General features: G+C 26.6%; 1 protein-coding gene across 2 annotated transcripts in view; it reads left to right on the plus strand.

Annotated features, from left to right (window-relative positions):
- Positions 1-21,427, plus strand: part of LOC129966994 (uncharacterized) — an 86,980-nt gene that overhangs the window by 13,864 nt on the left and 51,689 nt on the right. The window contains exon 1 of one of the 2 annotated variants that reach the window (XM_056081619.1): positions 12,263-12,434. The exons of the other annotated variant lie outside the window; for it this stretch is intronic. Coding sequence (XP_055937594.1) covers positions 12,419-12,434 — 16 coding nt within the window. The 5' untranslated portion in view covers positions 12,263-12,418. Of the gene's footprint in view, positions 1-12,262; positions 12,435-21,427 lie in introns of those variants that run through there. 2 annotated transcript variants of the gene reach the window in all.

Consider the following 21,427-nt stretch of genomic DNA (forward strand, 5'->3'; position numbering starts at 1 on the left):
AAATAAATTGAAAATAACCAATAAAGGAATGATTCTTTTCTTTCAAGTCAAGAGTGGTTGTTACGTTTTCTCATTTTAATTATCCTTTACTTCGGATTAAATTCAATTTATATAAGAAAAACAAAATGCTGCTTATCATTAAATTCTTTTCTTTTCTTTGTATATCTTTCGTATTTTAGACTAACTTTTAATGATAAAAAAAAAAAAAACATCTGACAATATTGTTATCTAGAACACAAGAAAAAGATTTTAAAAAATACAAAGAAATACGAAGTTTGCTTAAAAACAGAATCATAAAATTCAAAATGTTTTTTTTTTAATTGAGAAATGTGCATTGTATATATTATATATATTTATAGTGAAATTTCCTCGAAGGTACCACAAAAAAGGGTTAAAATAGTTTGTAAGTGAGTTGAGTACCTCCCCAATCTTATTTCCCCTATTCGCTATCTAACTCACGTTAATATTATCTGTAGAAGAAATTTTTGAATCTTAATCTTTCACATCTTATTTCTTTAATATTATAATATTTACTATTTTATTATATTAATGCTCAGTTAATTCATAGATATTCTTTCGTTGAAGAAAAATATTAAACATGCATTGAATTTTCATAAAATATCATGCAAAGAGTATTAAGAGCAAATTTTATGGAAGCACACTCGTTTTGTTTAATTCATTATATTTTTCTTCTTTACTACCTGCTTACATCGCTGGAAATTCAGCAAATATTTAGAGTCTAAATCAGAAATTTACATAAGACTTACTTAAAGAATTAAGTGATAATCTTTCTGGAATAAAAATGGAAAATATTAGAAATGCATTATATTCCCCATTGTATATTAAATAACTAACTTTTTAAATTTTTATTACAAATAGAAGCTGCTTCAAAAGAATGTTTATTTATTATTATTTTTTTTTTTTTTCATTTGAAATTCTTTTTTTACTAGCAAAAAAAGTTTGAGGAAATCTTTCATATTTAAGATAAACACATTAAATCTTTCTCACATATTAAATTATTTTTTCAAACGATAGTAGATCAAAAGATAATTTTAGAATGAGTTTTTGTTAAATGTAATTTTTAAATAACTGAAGTTTCCTTCCATTTGAGTTAAAATCTTTTTAAAATTTGTTTTAATGAACATATGCGAAAAATCTGCTTTTTCTCAGCATGACATAAAATTTCCGATAAACACAGAATTTCTTTTATCAAAGTCAAGCAATGAAAAAAAATGCTTGATGTTAAAATTGAAAGAAACATTTTTTCTGCATCTTTAATATTTTGGAAGGTTTAGCTTTAAGGGATTCATTCTCCCCCCCCCCCCCCTTTCCCTTTTTTTACCAAACGATTTCTTTGTTTTAAGCATCAAAAAAAATTAGCACACTTGAAAAAAAAAAAAAAAAGGAAATCTAGATTGTTATTTCTTTTTCAACCAATCGATATTCCGATAAATGCATGGAACGCGATTCAGTTTTTAAATATTTTTTTCCCATGTTATTCACTTGCTAAAAAATTAGCTGTCCAACAAAATAGCTAAAGACGGAATAAAGGAATTTTCGACTTTAAATTTGTTTGGAGATTTCGAAGCACAACATAAAGATTTTTTTTCTTCCTTTTTATGAAAGTTTTGCGTCAAATTTATTAAATGATTCACTAAAAATCATTACTAATAATAGACAAAAGATTTAAAAGTAAATTTGACATTTTAAGTGAATACAAGGCATACAATTCCGAAACTCAAAATTAGTTTATAAATAGCAAAGTTTTCGTTACTCTGTATTTGCAAGTGTCTTCCAAGTTATTTAATTTTATGTAACAGTTTTACAATAATGTTGAAAATGAGGAGGAAATTATAATACTGTAAAGAAAGCATTTATTCATTTATAATCAGGTTGACTCTGCTGACTGAATAGTTTGAAATGGATCAATGATTAAAAAAAACATTTTGTATCACTTTATGATTAATGCAAATTAAAAAAAAAATCCGTAATACATAATCAAAAAATATCTGCATAGTATTAAAATATTAATGCATAATACATAATAACGAAATGTATATACAGTATTAAAATAATAACGCATAATGCATAATAACGAAATATGTTTAACACATTATGCGAAATATGCATAATGTGTTAAAATCTTGATGCATAATGCCTAATAACGAAATGTAGAGACAAAAAATAATAACACTTAAGGCATAATCACGAAATTCTTATTATGATGAAATAAACCTAATAATTTATTTTAAAATGTACTACATTCTCTATGGATGAGAACAAGTAAGTTTATTCATATATCGAAGTTTAATTCGCTTTAACAAAGAGCAAAGTGAGAAAGTTAACAAATGTGTAAATTATTAACCACACATTTTTTTTATGTTTTAATTTTTGAGATAGGTTGTTTAAATTTGTATACACCATAGTAAGTCATGTGCAGAGGATTGGCGAAAAATAAAATTTCAAAACTTACATTTTATTTAAAATTGAAGTCATAAAAAATTGCTAAATAAATATTTCTATAATTCAAAATTGTCTAATATAAAAATGTTAATTAACTAATTTAATTAAATTATTCAATTATTCATTTAATTAATTTAATAACATTAAATTATTAATTCATCAAATTAATCGAATAAAGACAAAGAAAATATTATTTGGTGCATGATTCACTGCGAATATTAGAATCAAATAGATAATTTAAATAGTTATTGCATGTAAATTCTTAAATAGTTATTGCATGTAAATTATTTATTTATAAGAATACTCTATTCTTATACCAATATATATATATATATATATATATATATATATATATATATTTCGTTCATCAGGGCTCAAAAGAAATAAAAATAATAAGTCTTGGGCAAATAAAAGCTTAGTATACAGACCCGTCAATTATCTAATAAGTAGACGCATTCGGCGTCGATAAACTGACGCATGTAGAAAAACGGAGGAGCATTAAGATTAAAAAAAAACTTTTTTAATGGTTTTTGGACTGACATTTCTGATCCTGCTTTACCTTTAGGCTAATTAATTTCCAGGTGCTCATAAAAAATAACTGCAAAAGCATTTCAAATCCATTATAGACGGTAATTGGACTGATTTGTTTTTTGTTCGCTAGAATAACATTCAAAATGCTTAACGTGGAAAAGATTCAATTATCTTTTTCCCGAAAAATTATAATTTTTTTTTCTAGTGGCCCATGATTTTATTCTGATAGCTGAAAGTAAGGTTTTTTTTTTTCTAAAGAATATTTTTTTTTTCTTTTGCGTGCAATTCTTAAAAATAAATTAGATGATATGCATCTTTAAATGAGCCAATTCTTAAGATATATATAATGAAAATATTTATGCTATTTATTCAGCTTTCTGTATTTGAGGGGGTAATGTAAAATTATTTGCTTAGAAATTCCACAAATTTCATTTCGAATAAACATATTTATGACAGTGCAAAAATTTAAAATAAGTCTCTAAATTCTTCAGTTACGTCTAATTGCATATTTACTCACAATCAAATCATTTAAATTTTATGATTGTTAGAATTTTGGTCGATTGTTGTTAAAATAATTTATTTTCGATTAGCAAAACTTGATATAACTATATTGTGCTGATGATATTTTAATTAAATATTTTCATACATTTTATTGCATTTTGAAATGAAGTACGTAATTAATTCCATTATTTTCTTATAATTAAATGATAAATATCTGATGGCTGTAAAATATTTGGATAATTAATTAAAATACTAATTTATTTATTGACAAGAATACCTAATTTGAAAACACTTCGGAGCATTATTTCTCTTAAATCATTGTTACCGAATATAGAGATCACTAATTAAATTCAGATTATATAACAACTGATGTTTTTCTCAAGTTTATTTAAATGTTGCTTTGAAATGATATTCTCTATCTCTCTATTTCTATGAATTGTTAAATATAACACCTTATAATAGTCAAAATACAAATTTTATAAATCAGTACTTGTGTACTTAAATGAACTTTACTTTTACTTTACTTCATTACTTTTGTTTGTGTACCGACATATTTTTTACATTTTGTTTAACAATTTTAAGTTTTATAAAATGCTCTGCCTCGCGATTAGTATTTTGCAAACGTTAGAAACTGTTAATTGAATTGATCTCGCATTTAACAATTGCTTAGAAATACACATTTGTTTCATAAAATCAAATAACTAGTAATCATAAAATATGCTTATAATAATAAAATGAATCATTCTAATTCCGTACTGACAGCAAAATATTCACGGTAATAAGTTTTTCCCAATTTTAAAAAGAGAAAATTCTGCAATCGTTAAAAAGTTCTATCTCGAGATTTTTCGTATATCTCTACCTTTTAGAGCTCTCTCAATCCAAGAAACAATATTTTGGAATTTTATTTTCTTTCTATGTTTTTTTTTAAATCTCTGAACGCAATAGCTTAAAAAAATTAAATTACAAAGATAATCTTAATATAAAATTTAAAGATTTCTTTCAAATTTTGTATGAATTTCGTCGATTTGATTGTTCTTTTGAATGTAAGCATAATTTGATTGTTCTTTTATAGATGAACATATTTATATGAACATTATGATGTTTTTACTACAAATGATGAATATATCTGTAAAACTTTTGAACCGAATCTTTTTAGAGGGTCATCGTCCGTTGGTCAGTAAATCTAAGTGTTTATGAACCTAGTAACTCACATTAACCAAGATTTAAATAAATGGAATCTCTTAGGCTGTGATTGCAATCAAAATTGCACATATGTAATTAAGACCTAATAGATTGGAAAGAAGAAGTCCAGATTTCATACTTGGTTTTAATGATGCTTAAACTTTTATATATTGAGCCACTAAGCATGGGAATTGAGACGAGGGGAGTCTCAGAAACAAAAGAGATCCCCTCACCTTCGAAAAAGAAAGGAAACTCTCTCTGTCTTCTAATTTTGCTTAATGAGAGTGAGTAAGTAACACAGAAATATTTTAACATCATTAAAGATAGTATTTTGAATCAAAACATGTCAAATGCTTTTACTTCAAAACACAAATTCAATTTCTGCAAATGAAATTTATCTATGTTACTTCAAAGCAGAATTTTCTTTACAATCTTTGTCACAGCTATAAAGAAGTTCACAATGCATAAAAGCTGGATCGATTGCATTGCCTGAAAAAAACAATAACAGTTGTTATTTTTTACTACCCACCGGCATTCTGCTTTTAGACATTTCTGTTCTGTCTAAAATGCGAAGTGTGCGAATTTCAACAATAAATCAACTCACACAATGCAAAATGCTGCTGTAAGCTGTAAATATTCTCACTCATTGGCATTCTAGTATGAAACTTAGAAATATGCTTAGCTTGCATCTACAAAACTTTGCTTCAAAAGTGAATCAAAGTGTTATATGATTTTACGTCACAATTAACTATCTACAAATAAGGGAAATTGGTAAATAGATTTCTTCTAATGAATATGAATTTTTGTTATTCGTCACAGTGATTTTACTGTAATAATAGATACTGATAGTATTATTATAAACATTTAAAATTATTTCAGAAGTCAATTTTACGTCAAAGGTACATGTAACATTGTTTTTACTGTTATTCTGTAATGAGAATAATAAATTAAAATGAGTAAATATAAATTAGAATGAACTTTTCTGTAGTTAAACAAGTTTTAGATATCATCAATTTTAGCATTTGGGTCTGAAATTCACATATTTACTTTAAACTAGTCTATAAAATTCTGCTTCAGAATTTTGCTATCATGCGATAGAGGATTTTACATCATAATTATTATTTTACAGAAAAGAAAAAATTAATTAATAAACTAATATATTCCTTTTAATTGATACAAGCATTTATCAATAAAGCTGACATTTTTTATTGATAATAATGTCATACTTGTTTAAAATGATCTCTAATTTCAGTTCAGATATCATTCGAATTCTTCAAGTTTGAAACTTGCACATCTTTTTTGCTTTGGTCTGTATAATTCTGTTTCACAATTTTACTTTCATGTGATGGATGATTTTGCATTATAATAATTATTCTGCAGATAATAAAGATTTATTCATAAACTTATATATGTATTTTAATTGATACATTTTTTTGTTTTGTTAATAATAATGACATACTTGTTTGGAGAGATGTCCAATATCATTTCAGATATCATATTGCACATATATTTAAAACAAAAAAATGCCATTTTCCTTTCATTAGAATGACTAATTATAATATATAAGTAAATCAAAAGGAATTTATTAATTTTGCCAAAAAAATCAATACATTTAAGTATAATTACAAGCACTGCTGATATTCCGTTCGAATAATCGAAAAAGTTAAATTTTTCTATAAAATTTTAGATGAACCTTATTAACCTTGTATCAAAAATTGTTTAGATCTTTTCAAAAATACTGCGCCGGTAACAATTCCCTTAAAAAAATCGAATTATTTTTACACCGCCTTACTCGCCATTTTAGGATTTAAATATTTGTTATTTCATCACGAATTTGTGTGAGTTTAGCTTTAAGGTAGCAAGGTGCTGCCGCTGTTTCAAGCTGTAAACACTTTCTCAGTCATTAGCATTCCGGTCTGCAACTCACAGATCCGCTTCACCTAGGGGCTCGCAGGTAGCCAAACGGTAAGCAGCAGTGAAAGGAAGATGACCCAGTCCTTTCGATTGTGCCAGACAGGCCACGGAAGCCGGACACTGCGTCTGACCCTTTGAACCCGGAGAAAGCAGAGTGCTGTTCGAATATTTATTTGTTTCGTTTTTTTACTTCCCCTTTCCCTTTATTATGTCTTTCGCTAACGTTTCATGCTTGGCTGACTCGCGTGTAAATGGATTTCTGGATGCCTGCCAGAAAATTTCGACGCGTATACTAGAACTGGAACAGTGTTCCTTAGTACATTTTTAATGAGGTCCATTTAAATTCTTGACAATCTTTTTGATCCGGTGGGTCGATAAGTTGCATTTGCTTCTGATATCGTTAATTGCATTAAAAACGAAACGTGCCGAGGTTAACGCGTTTGGGAAAATCGTTTAGGGTATGTGGCATTTATGATGATGCAGATGAGATAAATTTTTCTTGAATAATAGAGATAATCACATTGAGTCATTTCGTGTTAGCTTCTCGTTCCTGTTTGGGTAGTAATTATTTTTGCCTCTTCATTGTTCTGTTTTATCTGTAAATAATATCCAGACGCGTCCCATGAATTTTAATATTCATTTATATGCAATGTTTATTCCTTTTTTTATTTGGAATTTTATCTATTATTTTTTTTTTAATTTTGCGTCAGAATAAACAACACTATTAATAACGATGTTAATATTAATTTAAAAATGTAAAATTTTAAAAATGCTTAAAATTTAAAAAAATATATAAAATTAAATGTAAAAATAAATTTCCAGGAAACCTATTTTTTTGTATTAGAAGAATAATTATTACATTACTTAGGAAAGTCTTATTAATTTATTTCCAACATTAATGGAACAATGTGAAAAAAATAATTGCAATAAATGCAATGAATGAATTTGCAAAAATTAAAGCAATATTAATTAAAAAATACTAGAATTAAATGGTAAAAATAAATGCTGGAAAGATTTCTTTGTATTAGAAGAATAATTATTTCATTATTTTCGAAATCTTTATTAATTTACTTCCAGCATTAATGAAGCAATGTGAAAAAAAAAATGCAATAAATGCATTTACAAAAATATCGCAAAAATAAAAGCTATAATTTTTTTAAAAAATACTAAAATTAAATGGTAAAAATTAATGTTCAGGAAAACATTTTTTGTATTAGAAGAATAATTATTTCATTACTTAGGAAAGTCTAGTTAATTTGTTTCAAGCATTGATGAAGCAATGTGTGTAGAATAGCAAATTTTACACAGTGCCCACTAATTGTTTTTGAAAACCTGCTTCATAGTATTGAAATAGAGACTTCTATTAATTGCCTGGAGCTCTTATTTAGTTTCGAAGTTTGAAATAAATATTCTGAGATTTCCTTAGTTGGACTAATTAAGATTCTAATAGCAGAGTTTAAAAATGTCGTCATCATTAATTAAATAATAAAATTCTAATTAAACTCTAATTAGTGAAACAAAATTGAAAGCAAGTTCTTAAATAAACTATGTAGAGCTATTTACCTCGCAAATTTGTTACAATACAATGTATCTACAGTAGTTTGCATATAAACCAGTTAACTTTATTAATGGTTTATGTTGTCAGCATAAAATACGTTGAAAATTACTTTGCTACCTTGTAAATTATGACCGGAGGGAAATTAGCTCAGAATTGTAAAGTCCGTATGGTAAAAGGCGTTTTTATCTTGCAAGGACTTGCACCATGACTTTCAGTAAAATGAAATTCACCGCGCTAAAATGAATAAGTTAGCATTGAATAGTATATTTCTAAAGAATGGTTTCGTTAGAAATATATTGAAAAAGAATGAATTTATATATAAAGAATTTATAAAGAATTAGAGAATATATAAAGAATTTATTAGAGATTAGATAATATTTATGAGAGAATATATAAAGAATTTATTATATTTTATTTAAAATGCAAACAGTTTAAATATAATTTCTTTCGAATTTCATGGCTTACATACCGTTATCCTTAATAGATTTCTTTCAAAATATTGAATGGAATTTAATAAGTAACATAAAATGAGCATTAGAAGGAAATTTTGAATTTTGATTCGGCTACAGTAAAGACGTGAATATAATTTCAAAACTCATAAAATGAATCATTGTAATATATGCAACGACCTTGGAAATGTTCCAAAGCTATTTCTGAAATCCTTGAGACAGTAATTTTTCTAGTTCGTATTCATTTGAATTAGATGGATGGCATTATTTTTGTTTTATATTAAATTTTGAAATTGTAATAATTTGAGTTGCCGAATTTTGATTTTATTAACATTGTTTGAGTTCGCTAGAGTTTAAAATTCCAATTAAATCATTTTTAAGTTACAAACGAAAACAAAAACAAATACTTTTCTAACAGAATTAAAAAGTAAATTATTTGCTGTCGGTTTAATTGCACTCATACCATTTTTATTCTTTTCAACAAGCATGATTTTTTATGTTTTTATTTATTTTCTTTATAAAAATACTTTTTCATGTTTTTGAAATCTGGCATTTTCAATAGAATACAAAGAAATATTAAGTTTTTCGAATGCATTAATAACTCATTAGAAGTTATACACTTATAATTTTTAAAAAATTACAATATAACTGTGATTTTAAAGTTTGAAATATGTTTAAATGTAAATATAATTCTAAAAATTAATTATAATTCAATATAATTATGATTAATTTTTAGTAAATATAATTTCAATATTTTTTTTTATTTTATCCACTGTCAGAGAAATATAGAATTTCCTAATGCATTTATTACAAATCATTTTAAAATTATGTGATAAACATAAATCTGCAGGTACCCGGCATGTATGTTGAAAAAAATTGAAAAATTATTAAGCATACGATGAGTAGTACATAGAAGAAATTTTCCGAAAACCGAATTCACTTAATTGCGTAGATGAATTCGACTCTTGGAAAAATTCTTCAGAATAACGACTCAGATTTTTACACCAATTGTCAAATTTTTAAAATTTAATTAAAAAATTATTAAATAGGATAATTAAATATATTTAGTGATTACTATACCTAAAAAGGAATATTAGAAGGAATTGAAAAAAAAATATCTTTATTCGGTAATTTCCATAAAGAGATCAAATACAATCTTTTGAAATATCATCGGCAATTCGGTTTTCTTTTTAAAATCAAACTGCAATCCGATCTAAAGGAATTATAAATTATAATAGTAGAACCACCGATTGGTACAATTAAATTTACTGATTTTATTTATGTAGTGGCTTATTTTATGAATCTATGAAATAAAACCATTTAACAAATTCCTAAAAGGAAACAATACTATATAAATTGCATAATTCATGCTTTTTTACTTAGTCTGTCTATTGGTTTGACCTTAATAACTTAAATCTTCAGAACAGTTCTCAATATCTATGAGCCCACGCATTAATGCAACTTCCGTAAAACCTACGTATCTCAAATAATAATGAAAAAGAAAAGTTTAATCATCAGTTTTCTTATGCTTTTATCATTAAAATGAAATATGCGACTATGACTAATGTCAATAACTCATTGCAACATAGCTTGCTTGTTTATTATGTTTATTTTGTTTACGCAACTTATTCAATACTAGCTGTTTGATTAGAAATTATTTTATGATGCATGATATAACCCAATTTTACAACGCGTTAAGTAATTTGATGACTTCATGTATTTGACTTGATTATTTATTTTATTTAACAGAATATATTCTTCTTGCGTATGGGGCAAAATTTAAACTATCGAATGGCTTCATTTTACCTTCAATAAAATTTAAGTATTCTTTTTTTATTTGTTTCAAAGAATGCGAATATCCATGATCAGATGCTAATATTATTTAAAATAAGTTGGGAAAAAAATAGTATCATCATATTTGAAGCCTGTATCAATAAGAATTCAACACGTAATGTGATTCATATCCGAATAAGATTTTTTAATAGTTAGGATTTTATTCGTAATCTCAAGAATAAAATTTTCTAGAAAAATTACATTTACTAAATGTTTTTTTCTGAGAAATTAATTATTTTGCTTGTTAATTCGTAATAAGAAGAAATTTTTCATCTTTATATTCAGGAAGTTGTTATAAATGTTTCTTGCCTGAACCGATATTCCTAAGTCAGTATTTGCTAATACGGCTATTGAGGTATTATTTCATTTGTCCTGGGTCTCTTATTTGTGGTTCTATTTATTCATACTAGATAATTAACTCTTGCTTTTTTATATGATTCTACAGTACATGACTATTGTTGTTACTAAAGATGAATTATGGAGAAAACAGCTCTAAAAAAGAAAGAAACAAACGATAGATTGAGAAAAACAATACTGTTTAAAATTTCTTTCTTAAAAGAACTGTGAAATCCCGTCTAGAAGTAGTTTTGCGTATAACATTTAATTCATACATATATACACATGCACATTTGGAGTAATTGCACATAAATTTAACTGCAAAATTTTCATTGAAATTCTGTATTTCTGGAATGATGCCTAAGATTCAGACAGAAAATGTTATCACATTTTATCATTACAATTGAAAGATAAGTTGAAAATAGCGCTTAGAATGACAGAATTATGTAATCTTATTTCAAGTTATCAAGTTTCAAACTATGTGATTATATTTCAAGAACCAAATAAATCTAACTTGTATCGGAGCTTTAAAACTTTATAAAGTCATCTCATTAATAATACAGAATATGAAAGTATTATATATTTTAAGGCATGAAAATCAATAAAACTTTAAGTTATAACAAGCTTTAAATCTTTATAAAATCATCTCATGAATAATGCCGAATAAGATGCTATTTTATGCACATATATTGAATAAATGGATAATACATATACTTTTACTGGCATACTGCTAGTGCCTTTATTTCACTGAATATAACACATTCAATTCTTTTTTTTTAGTTTAATGAAATTCGAAGTCCAGTTTTCTTTTATATTTTATTAAGCATGCAGAAACATTTCTGATTGTTGGAAACTAAATCTAACAGACATTTTCGTATTTGAAATATTTTATTAAGTGAAATCTATAAACATAACGCTTCTTGAAGTACAAAAAGCGTTATGTTTCTTATTTTATTTAATAGCGTTATTTTTCAGCGTTATTTTTCATATTTCTTATGGCTTGAAATATGTATATAACCTAGACCTATTTTATGCAATCGTATTAATTAAAGCAACACAATTTCATTCCTCCAGAGGTTGCGAAAGATATATATATTTGCATTAAAAATAGCATAGTCATTAAGCTTTTGAAGATGCGTTATTTAGCACTCTATAAATACAATATTTCGAATAATACAATATTTCGAATAATACAATATTTCGAATAATACTAAAAAATACAATATTTCGTGAATTTATTCCTCAAAGATATTTAAAACTGAATTCATCTAAACGTAATTCAGTCATTCACAAATCCCGCGCAATTGCCGAAACTGGTAATCCAAATAGTGAAAGTTGGTTCCCATCAAGACACTTGTGTGACTGGTCAGAGCTGTCCATTCGAGTTTGAAAGCGAATGATAAAATCTGTCCCATTTAATTCCTTGAAACAAGGCATGGGCGGTAATGAAAACCAGTATCTAGGTTGACGTAGGTGGCTTGGGGAGAGGAAAAGTCGTACACTAAGTGATCCCTCCGGAATACATCATTTTTCATTGTGATGGTGTATGTTTAGGAGAATGGTTCTTCCTGTTTGACACTGCGAGTCACCACATTAAGAAGGATTGTTGTTATATGACTGCACAAACCTTTTAGAATTATTTCCTTTTGTTATGGATATCGTTAAAGGTAAAGTGGAATGCGTGCTTTTAATATAAATGTCTAGTTATTATAAATGGTGATTCATTCGTTAATTGTATACCTGATTTTAATAATAATTGTTTATAACCACATTAGAAAATATTTTCAATAAAGTCTTCATGAGATAATTTGGTATTCGTTAATACCTAATATGTCATCTCTTGAGACAATTCCTATAAAAAAGTGCAAATATTCCTTCCTACTGTCTTAAATATTCCGTTATTTAAGTCTTGAAGAATTTAGTTTGTGATCTGTGCATTATAGCACATATCCTGCATTGGAATCAGGATTTATTCATTAAATATCAGTTTATTTCATTAAATATCAGTGTTTGTGAATGCTACGCGATTTTTGTTTTAAATCATACGGATGGTTTTATATTAGCTTATAGGTTTAAAAATATAATGCTTCTATACAAGGAGGATATTTGGCAACTATACGAAGGATTTAAATTGCGAAGAATTTTATATGAAAAAATATTTAATTTATAATCTATTTATTATTCAAATTTTATAAAGAATGTTAGAGCGATCGCATTAAATCCAACAAATATTATCATTCTCATGTATTTCAATAGAATATATGTCAATTTCTTCTATAGTTTAGCTTGATTCGATTTTATATTTACAAATTAAAACCCCCACAAATTTGTTTAAAAAAAATATTGATCTGATTTCAATTTTTCAAATTGTTGAAACTAGAAATTGTATTTGCATTGCATTGATATGCAAGATATTAAAAAAATGAATGATCTCATTAAATTAAATTGCAAATAGATGCCAAAAAATAAAAATAATTTTTTGCAAATTAAATTTTTTAATATATTAAATTTTTTTTTTGTTAAACTAACTTTTAAATAAAAAAAGGCGCATACTAATTTCAACGCACATTATTATGGATTTTATTAAAAACTGAATGAAGCTTATTCAAGTCATGTTGCCATTAAATAACAGAATTATAGCAATCGCGCAATAACCGTGTAACCTTTACATAAAATTGAAATCGTTTGCAATGAACGTCATTTCATTATTGCTTTAAAAAGGGATATTTGTATGATACATCTTCTCCGTTTTAACGTAACTTATGTGCATAAATTTGTTGTGTAAAAGTTTTAATGACAAGAATATTACTTTGAGTGAAACGAAAATGAAAAAAAGTAAAGTCCGTTCTTTTAGAAATATTTCATGCCCCTTTAATAATAATCAATTAATACTAACTAATTTCCATTTAAATGAAAATAATATCGATATTTAAGAAAATATATCTTTAAAAGTATAAAGTCAATATCTTCTAAAAATCCGCAAACCTATACAATTCGATCGTAAAAGCTGGAAGGAGAGAAAAAAAATTACTGAGGAAGTTGAAAAAAAAATCTTCAGAATCTACACCATTTTCCCATCTAGATCACAACTATCACTACACATTCCACGTCCTCATTAGATGCTAACGTTGCTACAGAAGTTGACGGGAGTTTGAAACTCATCGTGGCCTTTCCTAATGACACATCATCAGGAACGACGTGATTATGATGATTACGATGAAAGTTCAGCGCTGAAATAACTGCGAAAGGTTGGGTAAAAAAATACCTAAGGACGGAAACTTGCATAATCACTGCTCATTAGAATAACTAAGTAAAATAAATAATGAAAAACACGCCGCTAAAAAATAACGCGACGTGATTAACTACCGTATAATCCCATTCTACTCGCGTCGTTAGCTTCTATATTGTCACTCGTTTACTTCTGTGCCCCCAATTAATAATCGAGTTTGGTTCTTTACCATTGTGCGTGGATAAATAGCTTTTGAATTCATTAAGGCAAACCAATACGCGTGAGAAGCGTATAGAATTAGAGTTCAGGGGAATACTATTGAGGGAAGATTTTGCAAATTTGCCTCTTATAAAGAATAACAGAATTTGAAGTCAGATTAACTGAAGATAGTCTTTAATAATTGAGAAATAATCTATAAAGGCTTTAATAATTGAAAAATAACCTATGATTATTTGATTTCTTATAATAACCTTTTAATCTTCCACCAATGCGGAAGTCAGCTTTCTGAAGAGTCGAATGGGCCAGAATCATTCTTCTAAGATTACAACGTACACTTGAAATTATATCAATTAATTGCTGCCTATTTACTGTTTTGTGTTACTCCCCACCTAATTGGAGGATAGCTTTCTATTTCTTCCAATATAAATTCAATGCATGGAATCATTCCGTGTAGAATTCTATGACTCATCTTAATTTTTGCTTATTTATTGTTTGTGTTATCCCCTATCTAACTGGAGAACAGCTTTCTAATTGGTCGAATATGTTAAAATCATTAAAAATAAATAGAATGAATGCTTGAAATGATTTTACTTAATTGTTGCGTCAAGTTTCAATGATTTAATTCGGATCTTAATTTCATAAATTCTATCATTCCGAGTATGATTGTTGTAGAGGTCCTATTATTAGAAAAGTTTATGTCTTCTCGTGAATTTGCACATTAATCTTTCGAAAACCAAAATACAGCTCCTATTTTTGTCATCACAGAATCACAGTGTGGAAAATCCAAATAAAATAGTAGACATATAACCATATTTTGCTAATATCAGGGAGCACAAACAGATTTTTGTAGATGTCATAACTAAAATCTAAAATTCGGATATTTTTCCGGTATTGGGAATGCAATTACATTTAGGATGTTTACAAAAATTGTAGCTAATATTTAACTCCTGAAGATCTTAAAGTAAAAATTGCAATTTTTAAATCATAGATTGATATAATACAATTAAAATTAACTCGAGAAATAATGTTATGAACTTTAACAACAGAATAGATTCTGAGAGATGTATTATTAAAGTTTTTAATTTAGTGCATATTTTAATTATAAAAATGACTATCATTTAAAATTAGGATAAGTATAAGCAAAGAAATCAATTGTATATTCTATTTTTCATGTTTATTTCATACATGTAATCTTCAAATAAGACTGACGAATTCATATAATTGCTATGAAATTCAGATTACTTGTAGAATTTTTTAAACTGATAATAATGATTCAAACACTCATAGTTGTTGTAAGCTAAGGGTTTATAGTATTACCTTAAATAAATTTCTTTCAAGCAATTACGATAACTTTAGACAAGACAGTAAATAGTTTGGTACTTCGTTATTCTAGAGTAAGATTTAATCGGCAATAAAATTATACGTGTCTTTATTGTGATGAGTTCCATTGATTTTTAGAAAGCTAAAGCTTTTTCGGATGTTTGACTATTATTGCTTATTTCGGGGCTAAGGAGATGTAATCAATGTTAAAATTATACATACGTTAAAGCAATCTTTTATTACACGGAACATTTTATTCCGTTTTTTAAAATAGTCAATTTAGATGCTTATAAACAAAGTAAAATTGCGCAGTGCTGCAGTTTAATCTGAATCTCAGTGTCATTTGTAAGCATAGTGTATGTCTAAAACGCTAATATCTTAAAATATTACTGCTGTTTTATTACATAAACAAGAATTACAAACAAAAAAGTACATTTTTTAATGCCCTCTGGTAATCATTTATTTGTTCAGAAGTGAATATTAATTTAAGATTATGAATAAAAAAAGCTCATAAATACTAAAGTATTTATTGCATTTTACTATGAAAATGAAATGCTACATTTTTATATTGAGTAGTCCTGAGACTTTTTTTTTGTTCCAAAATTTACCTAAAAGAGTGATAATTTTATTATTACTGCGTGACAATAATATTTTGGTAAATATAGATGTAGCAATGAATTTTCTAAATACATTTAACAAATCACAATTAAATTATATAATGAAATATTGATTAACATTTTCCCTCTTTAAATGATTTCTTATGTATTTTTTAAATAATCGTCAATCATTTTTTCAATACAAAAAGTCAATGGTATCGCTACTCGCCGTAACCTCAATAATCTTGCAGTTTCCATTCTTTAAACATGTAATAGAGCAAAGAAGACTGCTTACAGCTGCGTTCTTTCACGAGATTCTGTTGACAAAATTAATGAGAGTAAAATCCAGCATATTGCAGCTTAACTGCTAAAAAAATCATTTGTAATAAAAAAAATAATGAAATGTTATTTACCAACTTTGAATTCTATTGGAAACAGTTTTCCTGATTTGAACGTTTTATATTTTTTTAGGGATAAAACCAAATAAAATTGTGTTTTCAAGAAATGTCAAGTGTACAATAGTTTTACATAGATTGTCCTAAAATGATTACAAAAATAAAACAATATTATAAATATGATACCATACAATATCAAATAATATAATATCATAAAATGAATAAATATACTGACAGATTACAAGTTTAATGCTAAATAAACAAACTAATTACTTTAAAACAAAATAATTAAATAAAACAAAAAATGATTAAATTAAATCTAAACCATGCTTATCAATCTTTTAAAACAATATTTTTTAATGAAATTCTTTCTTCAGAAATATTTCATGATCATATTTTGCAATAAAAATAACTAAACTAATTAAATTGATAAACCTGCCAAAAGAATGGATAAAAACGTTAGTTATATATATATTTTTAGAAAAGTATATAAATAAAAGCTATGAGAAATAATTTAATTACTTTTTTGTGAATTCAGAGAAATGCGATTGAAACTATATAATATTCCTCTTTAATGAAAAACTAGCTTATGCCAATTAATTTATCATTTCTGAGAATTGAATAAATAAACATTTTCCGATTTCATTGTAGAATAAATAACTGTTTCTTTAAATGAATTATCATTGTAATTCATTTCACCTTTTCTTAAATTAATTCAAGATATTTACGATTAATTTTCATTTATATGTATGGAAATCCTTATTTCCATAAAAAATAATAATAATTTAATTGGAAATTGTAACAAGAAAGTAAATATTTGATACAAATTTATATTTCATTTATATTTTAAATAATTCGATCAATTTCAAAATTAATCTCAAATGAATAATAGTGACAGAATAATAATTAAAAGTAAACAGAGGAAGAGATAAATATGATAGTGAATTCGTCCGTGTATTTGTAAATTCTTATTTGAGCTCTGAGTTCTAAAAAAGCATTTTTCTGTATTTTAATTTAAGAATTTGAAAAAAAAATCAATTGTCTAAATGTTTTGCACATTTCTATAATTTATTTTCACGCTTTATAGTTGTTTTCATTTCTTTATTTTTGCAAGGAATGATTTTATTAGTTTTTTTAATTTTCTGTTTGTTTCGAATACTGACATAAGAATGATCTCAATTTGAAAATACCAATTTATATTTCTCCAATTGTTTCGAATTTCTTATAAAAATATCTTCTATAAGAAGGTATAGAAAATTTTTAAAAAAATACGGTAATCCGTATTGATCATGGAAATACTCGTAAGACTTTAATTGGATGCATCTCGGCATAAGGTAAAATTGCTTATCGAACGTCTATAAATCTATTTAAAATTATTTTGCTTTTTTTAGATTCCTTTAAAGGAATTAAAAGAAAACGGTACATAATTTTTATAAGGTGCTTTGAAGATATTTTCTGTTCTGATCTTATATTTGAGGCAAGTATTACTCATAATCCTCCAGCTACGTAGAAACTCTCTTCCAAAATCCCCTCATCTAAGCCCATTCTTCACCAGACACTTTCATAAGGCATAAGCCCTTACAAAAACATATTCATTTATTGATGCAACTTCCCCGGGCTTCAAGTTGGAAGATTAATTTCGAAATGCTTTTGATAAACTTGTGCCAGAATTAATATTTTAACGGCCATGGCTGCACAGGGATCCACTCTAGTTCCTCTTCTGCTTTCTCTTTTATCACTCAACAAATGTGCAGGTGATAAATCGTTCACCTGTTCGCAGTTCTTCTCTTTCTACCTTCTGGATCTGTCTTACGGGTTGATGAGATGATAGTAGGAAATTCTCTCTTCTGCCTCCTTCATCCCCTGTCACTTTCGCTCTTCCGCACTTTCCAATAAAGTTGGATGAGAGGTGGAAGCCGAAAAGAAATGTCTTCCGGTCGTTGTACGAAATAATTCCGGTTGCATAACCAGTTTTTTTTTCTTTGGGAAAGAAGTTAATGGTGCAAAATGTATTTACCTTACATTTCATTTGCGGACTTTATTCATTTGATGTCACCTTTCCATATGAGTAACGTTGTCTGTAGAATAACTTGGGCATCTTTTTTTTTTATCTACGATGTGTTGCTAATTTTATTTATCATCGTCCAAATATATAAATAAAGTTTAAAATACTTGTTGATGATTAGAATTAATAATAAACATCCAGTTAAAGTATTTCCTTTTCTGCCTGAGTCTCTTCAGCCTCTTCTTGAGGTCTATTATATGCTTCGATCACTTAGGAACGTTATGCCCAATGAAAAAGCTTTCTTTTTTATGAATAGGTTTAGAAGAAATTGAAATTCAGCAAGAAAGCAAATGAAGCTATTTCTCTTCCTTGGCAATTGAAATTTATGATTGAGGTTAACGGCGCACAATGTATTTACTTAATTTTCATTTGTGCACTTATTTCATTTGATGCCACCTTTTCAGATGGGTAACGCTGTCTGTAGTGTAACTTGGATCCTTTTTTTTTCATTCACGACGTGTTGCAGAAATCAATTTATCTTAAACTAAATATATAAGTAAAATTTAATATATATGTTGCTGATTAGTTAGTTGCTGAAATAAAAAACATCCAATTAAACCGAAAATATTTCCTCCATTTATTTCAGCAACTGGAGTATGAGGTCCACCTATCCTTCTATTTCCTAGAACAGTTATGTCTAGTGAAAAAGCTTCACTGAAACTTTCGATTATTGGGCAGAATAAATTGAATTTCCTAAAGAAGAAAACAATTCTATTTCTATCCCTTTCTATTGAAATTTATGATTAAGGTTGATGGCCCAGAATGCATTTACCTTACTTTTCATTTTCGATTTTTTTTTTCATTTGATGTCACCTTATCGGATGGGCAACGTTATCCGTAGAGTAACTTGGATCTTTGTTTTTATCCAAAACGTGTTGCTAATTTTATTTGTCATATACTAAATATATGAGTAAAGCTTTACATACATGCTGTTAATTAGATTAAATAACCAACTCGCAATTAAACACAAAGTATTTCCTCCTTTTTTTTTCTACTAATTCAGCATAAGGTCTACCATATTCTTTGATCTTCTCGGATAGTTATGTTCCATGAAAAGGCTTCGATTTTTATGAAAAAATTGATCTGACATAAATTGGGCAGAGTAAATTGAAATTTAGAGAGAAGACTATTTATATCCCATAGCAATAGAAACTCATGGTTGTATAATCAGTTTTGTTATTATGTAATTATTTGAGAGGTTATACTTCTATGTGTATAAGATATAGCTTAATCTAGGATGGACAGTTCCATTAGTCATTAAAGAATTCTTGTATCTTGGAGGTAAATATTTCAACTGTTCTCACTTCTGCTACCATCTAGATCTGTCTTACGAATTGATGGAATGACAGCAGGAATTCTCTTACTCTTGTTTTCTCTATCCCCTGACAGTTTCACTCTTCTTCAATTTTTAATAAAGTTGGATAAAAGTGAAAGAAATGTTTTTTAGTCGTTGTATGAAACAATTTATTTTGCACAAATCATTCTTTAGTTGAAGAAGAAATTATTAACATAAACTGTATTCGGCATACTTTTCATTTAAACACTTCTTTCATTTGGTATCATTTCTTCAGTTAGGGAAAGTTATTCATTGAGCAATTTAGATCTTTTAATTATCGATGACATATAGCTAAATTTCTTACATCTTGGACCAAATTTGTAAGTAAAACTTAACTTTTCTATTTGCATTCAGTCCAAAATATTAAACATACTATTAAAGTGGCAATTTTGTTACTTTTTTAATGCCATTAATGAATTTTATAGGCAAAGTTTAAACTTCCTATTGTTTATCTGGATGTACTGTTAAACGCCTATTTAGCTTGAAAATTTGGCTAATTTTTATATTTCATGGAATAAATATATAAGTAAATTTAATCTTTATATTTCTGACAAACCTTTATATTCCTGATCAAATACAAGACAAGAGAAAGTTATTTGATCACTTTTAAAGTTATATAGAAGATAAAGCCTGCGATCTCCTTTGGAGGGAATAGTAACTTCCGATAAAAATACATTATTCGTAATTTTCATAAATAAGAATACTGTAAACCGAAATATGAAAATAACACAATTAAAATAACAATAATCACGAATGGTTTTCAAAACAAATATAGATCTGCATTATCAATTTGGCTATTGTATATTTCATCAAGAAATTGCATATTCCTCTTGAATAAAACATAAAATATTTAAGAATAGCCCATTTTTCTTGTTCTTTAAAGTATTCTTGTATTTTGTGAACTTTTCGTTTTGTTTATTGTGTTTATAATATTTCTCTTCTATTTCTTATTCTAGCATTTTGTGTATTTAATAATTTTTCCTTCTCAATATATACGTTTCACATATTTATTAGAACAAGGCAATAAAAATATAGACAAAACAATAAAAAAAAAAAAAAATTGGAATCCTCAAAAACAACTTTTTATTATTATTTTGAAACAATTATTTAAAGGATGTCACTCCCAAAAATTTGCATTAGTTGCGCCGCCAATATATCTGATAAAATTTATTTAAATGTGATGAACTTTAAAAACAATTGCTGTTTTAACGAAACAAATGCCTCGAAGAATAAAAATAGCAGTACGAATGAATACTTAACTCAATTAAATCATGGATCAGTGGAAATTAATTTTATTTTGAATTTTATTTATCAGAAACGCAGGGAAATATACTCATCCGAGCATAAAGTAATTCAGATAAGATTTGAATTGAATTAGAAATAATTAGTTTTTCCTTACTGTATTTCTTGCATGAGATTTGAATAGATTCAGGAAAGAATAATTATTACTTATTGACGGATTTTTTTTCTATTTTTCATGGAAATTCCTTTTAATTTCAA

The sequence above is a fragment of the Argiope bruennichi genome, chromosome 4, assembly GCF_947563725.1.
Source record: "Argiope bruennichi chromosome 4, qqArgBrue1.1, whole genome shotgun sequence".
In the NCBI taxonomy this organism is placed as follows: Eukaryota; Metazoa; Arthropoda; class Arachnida; order Araneae; family Araneidae; genus Argiope; species Argiope bruennichi.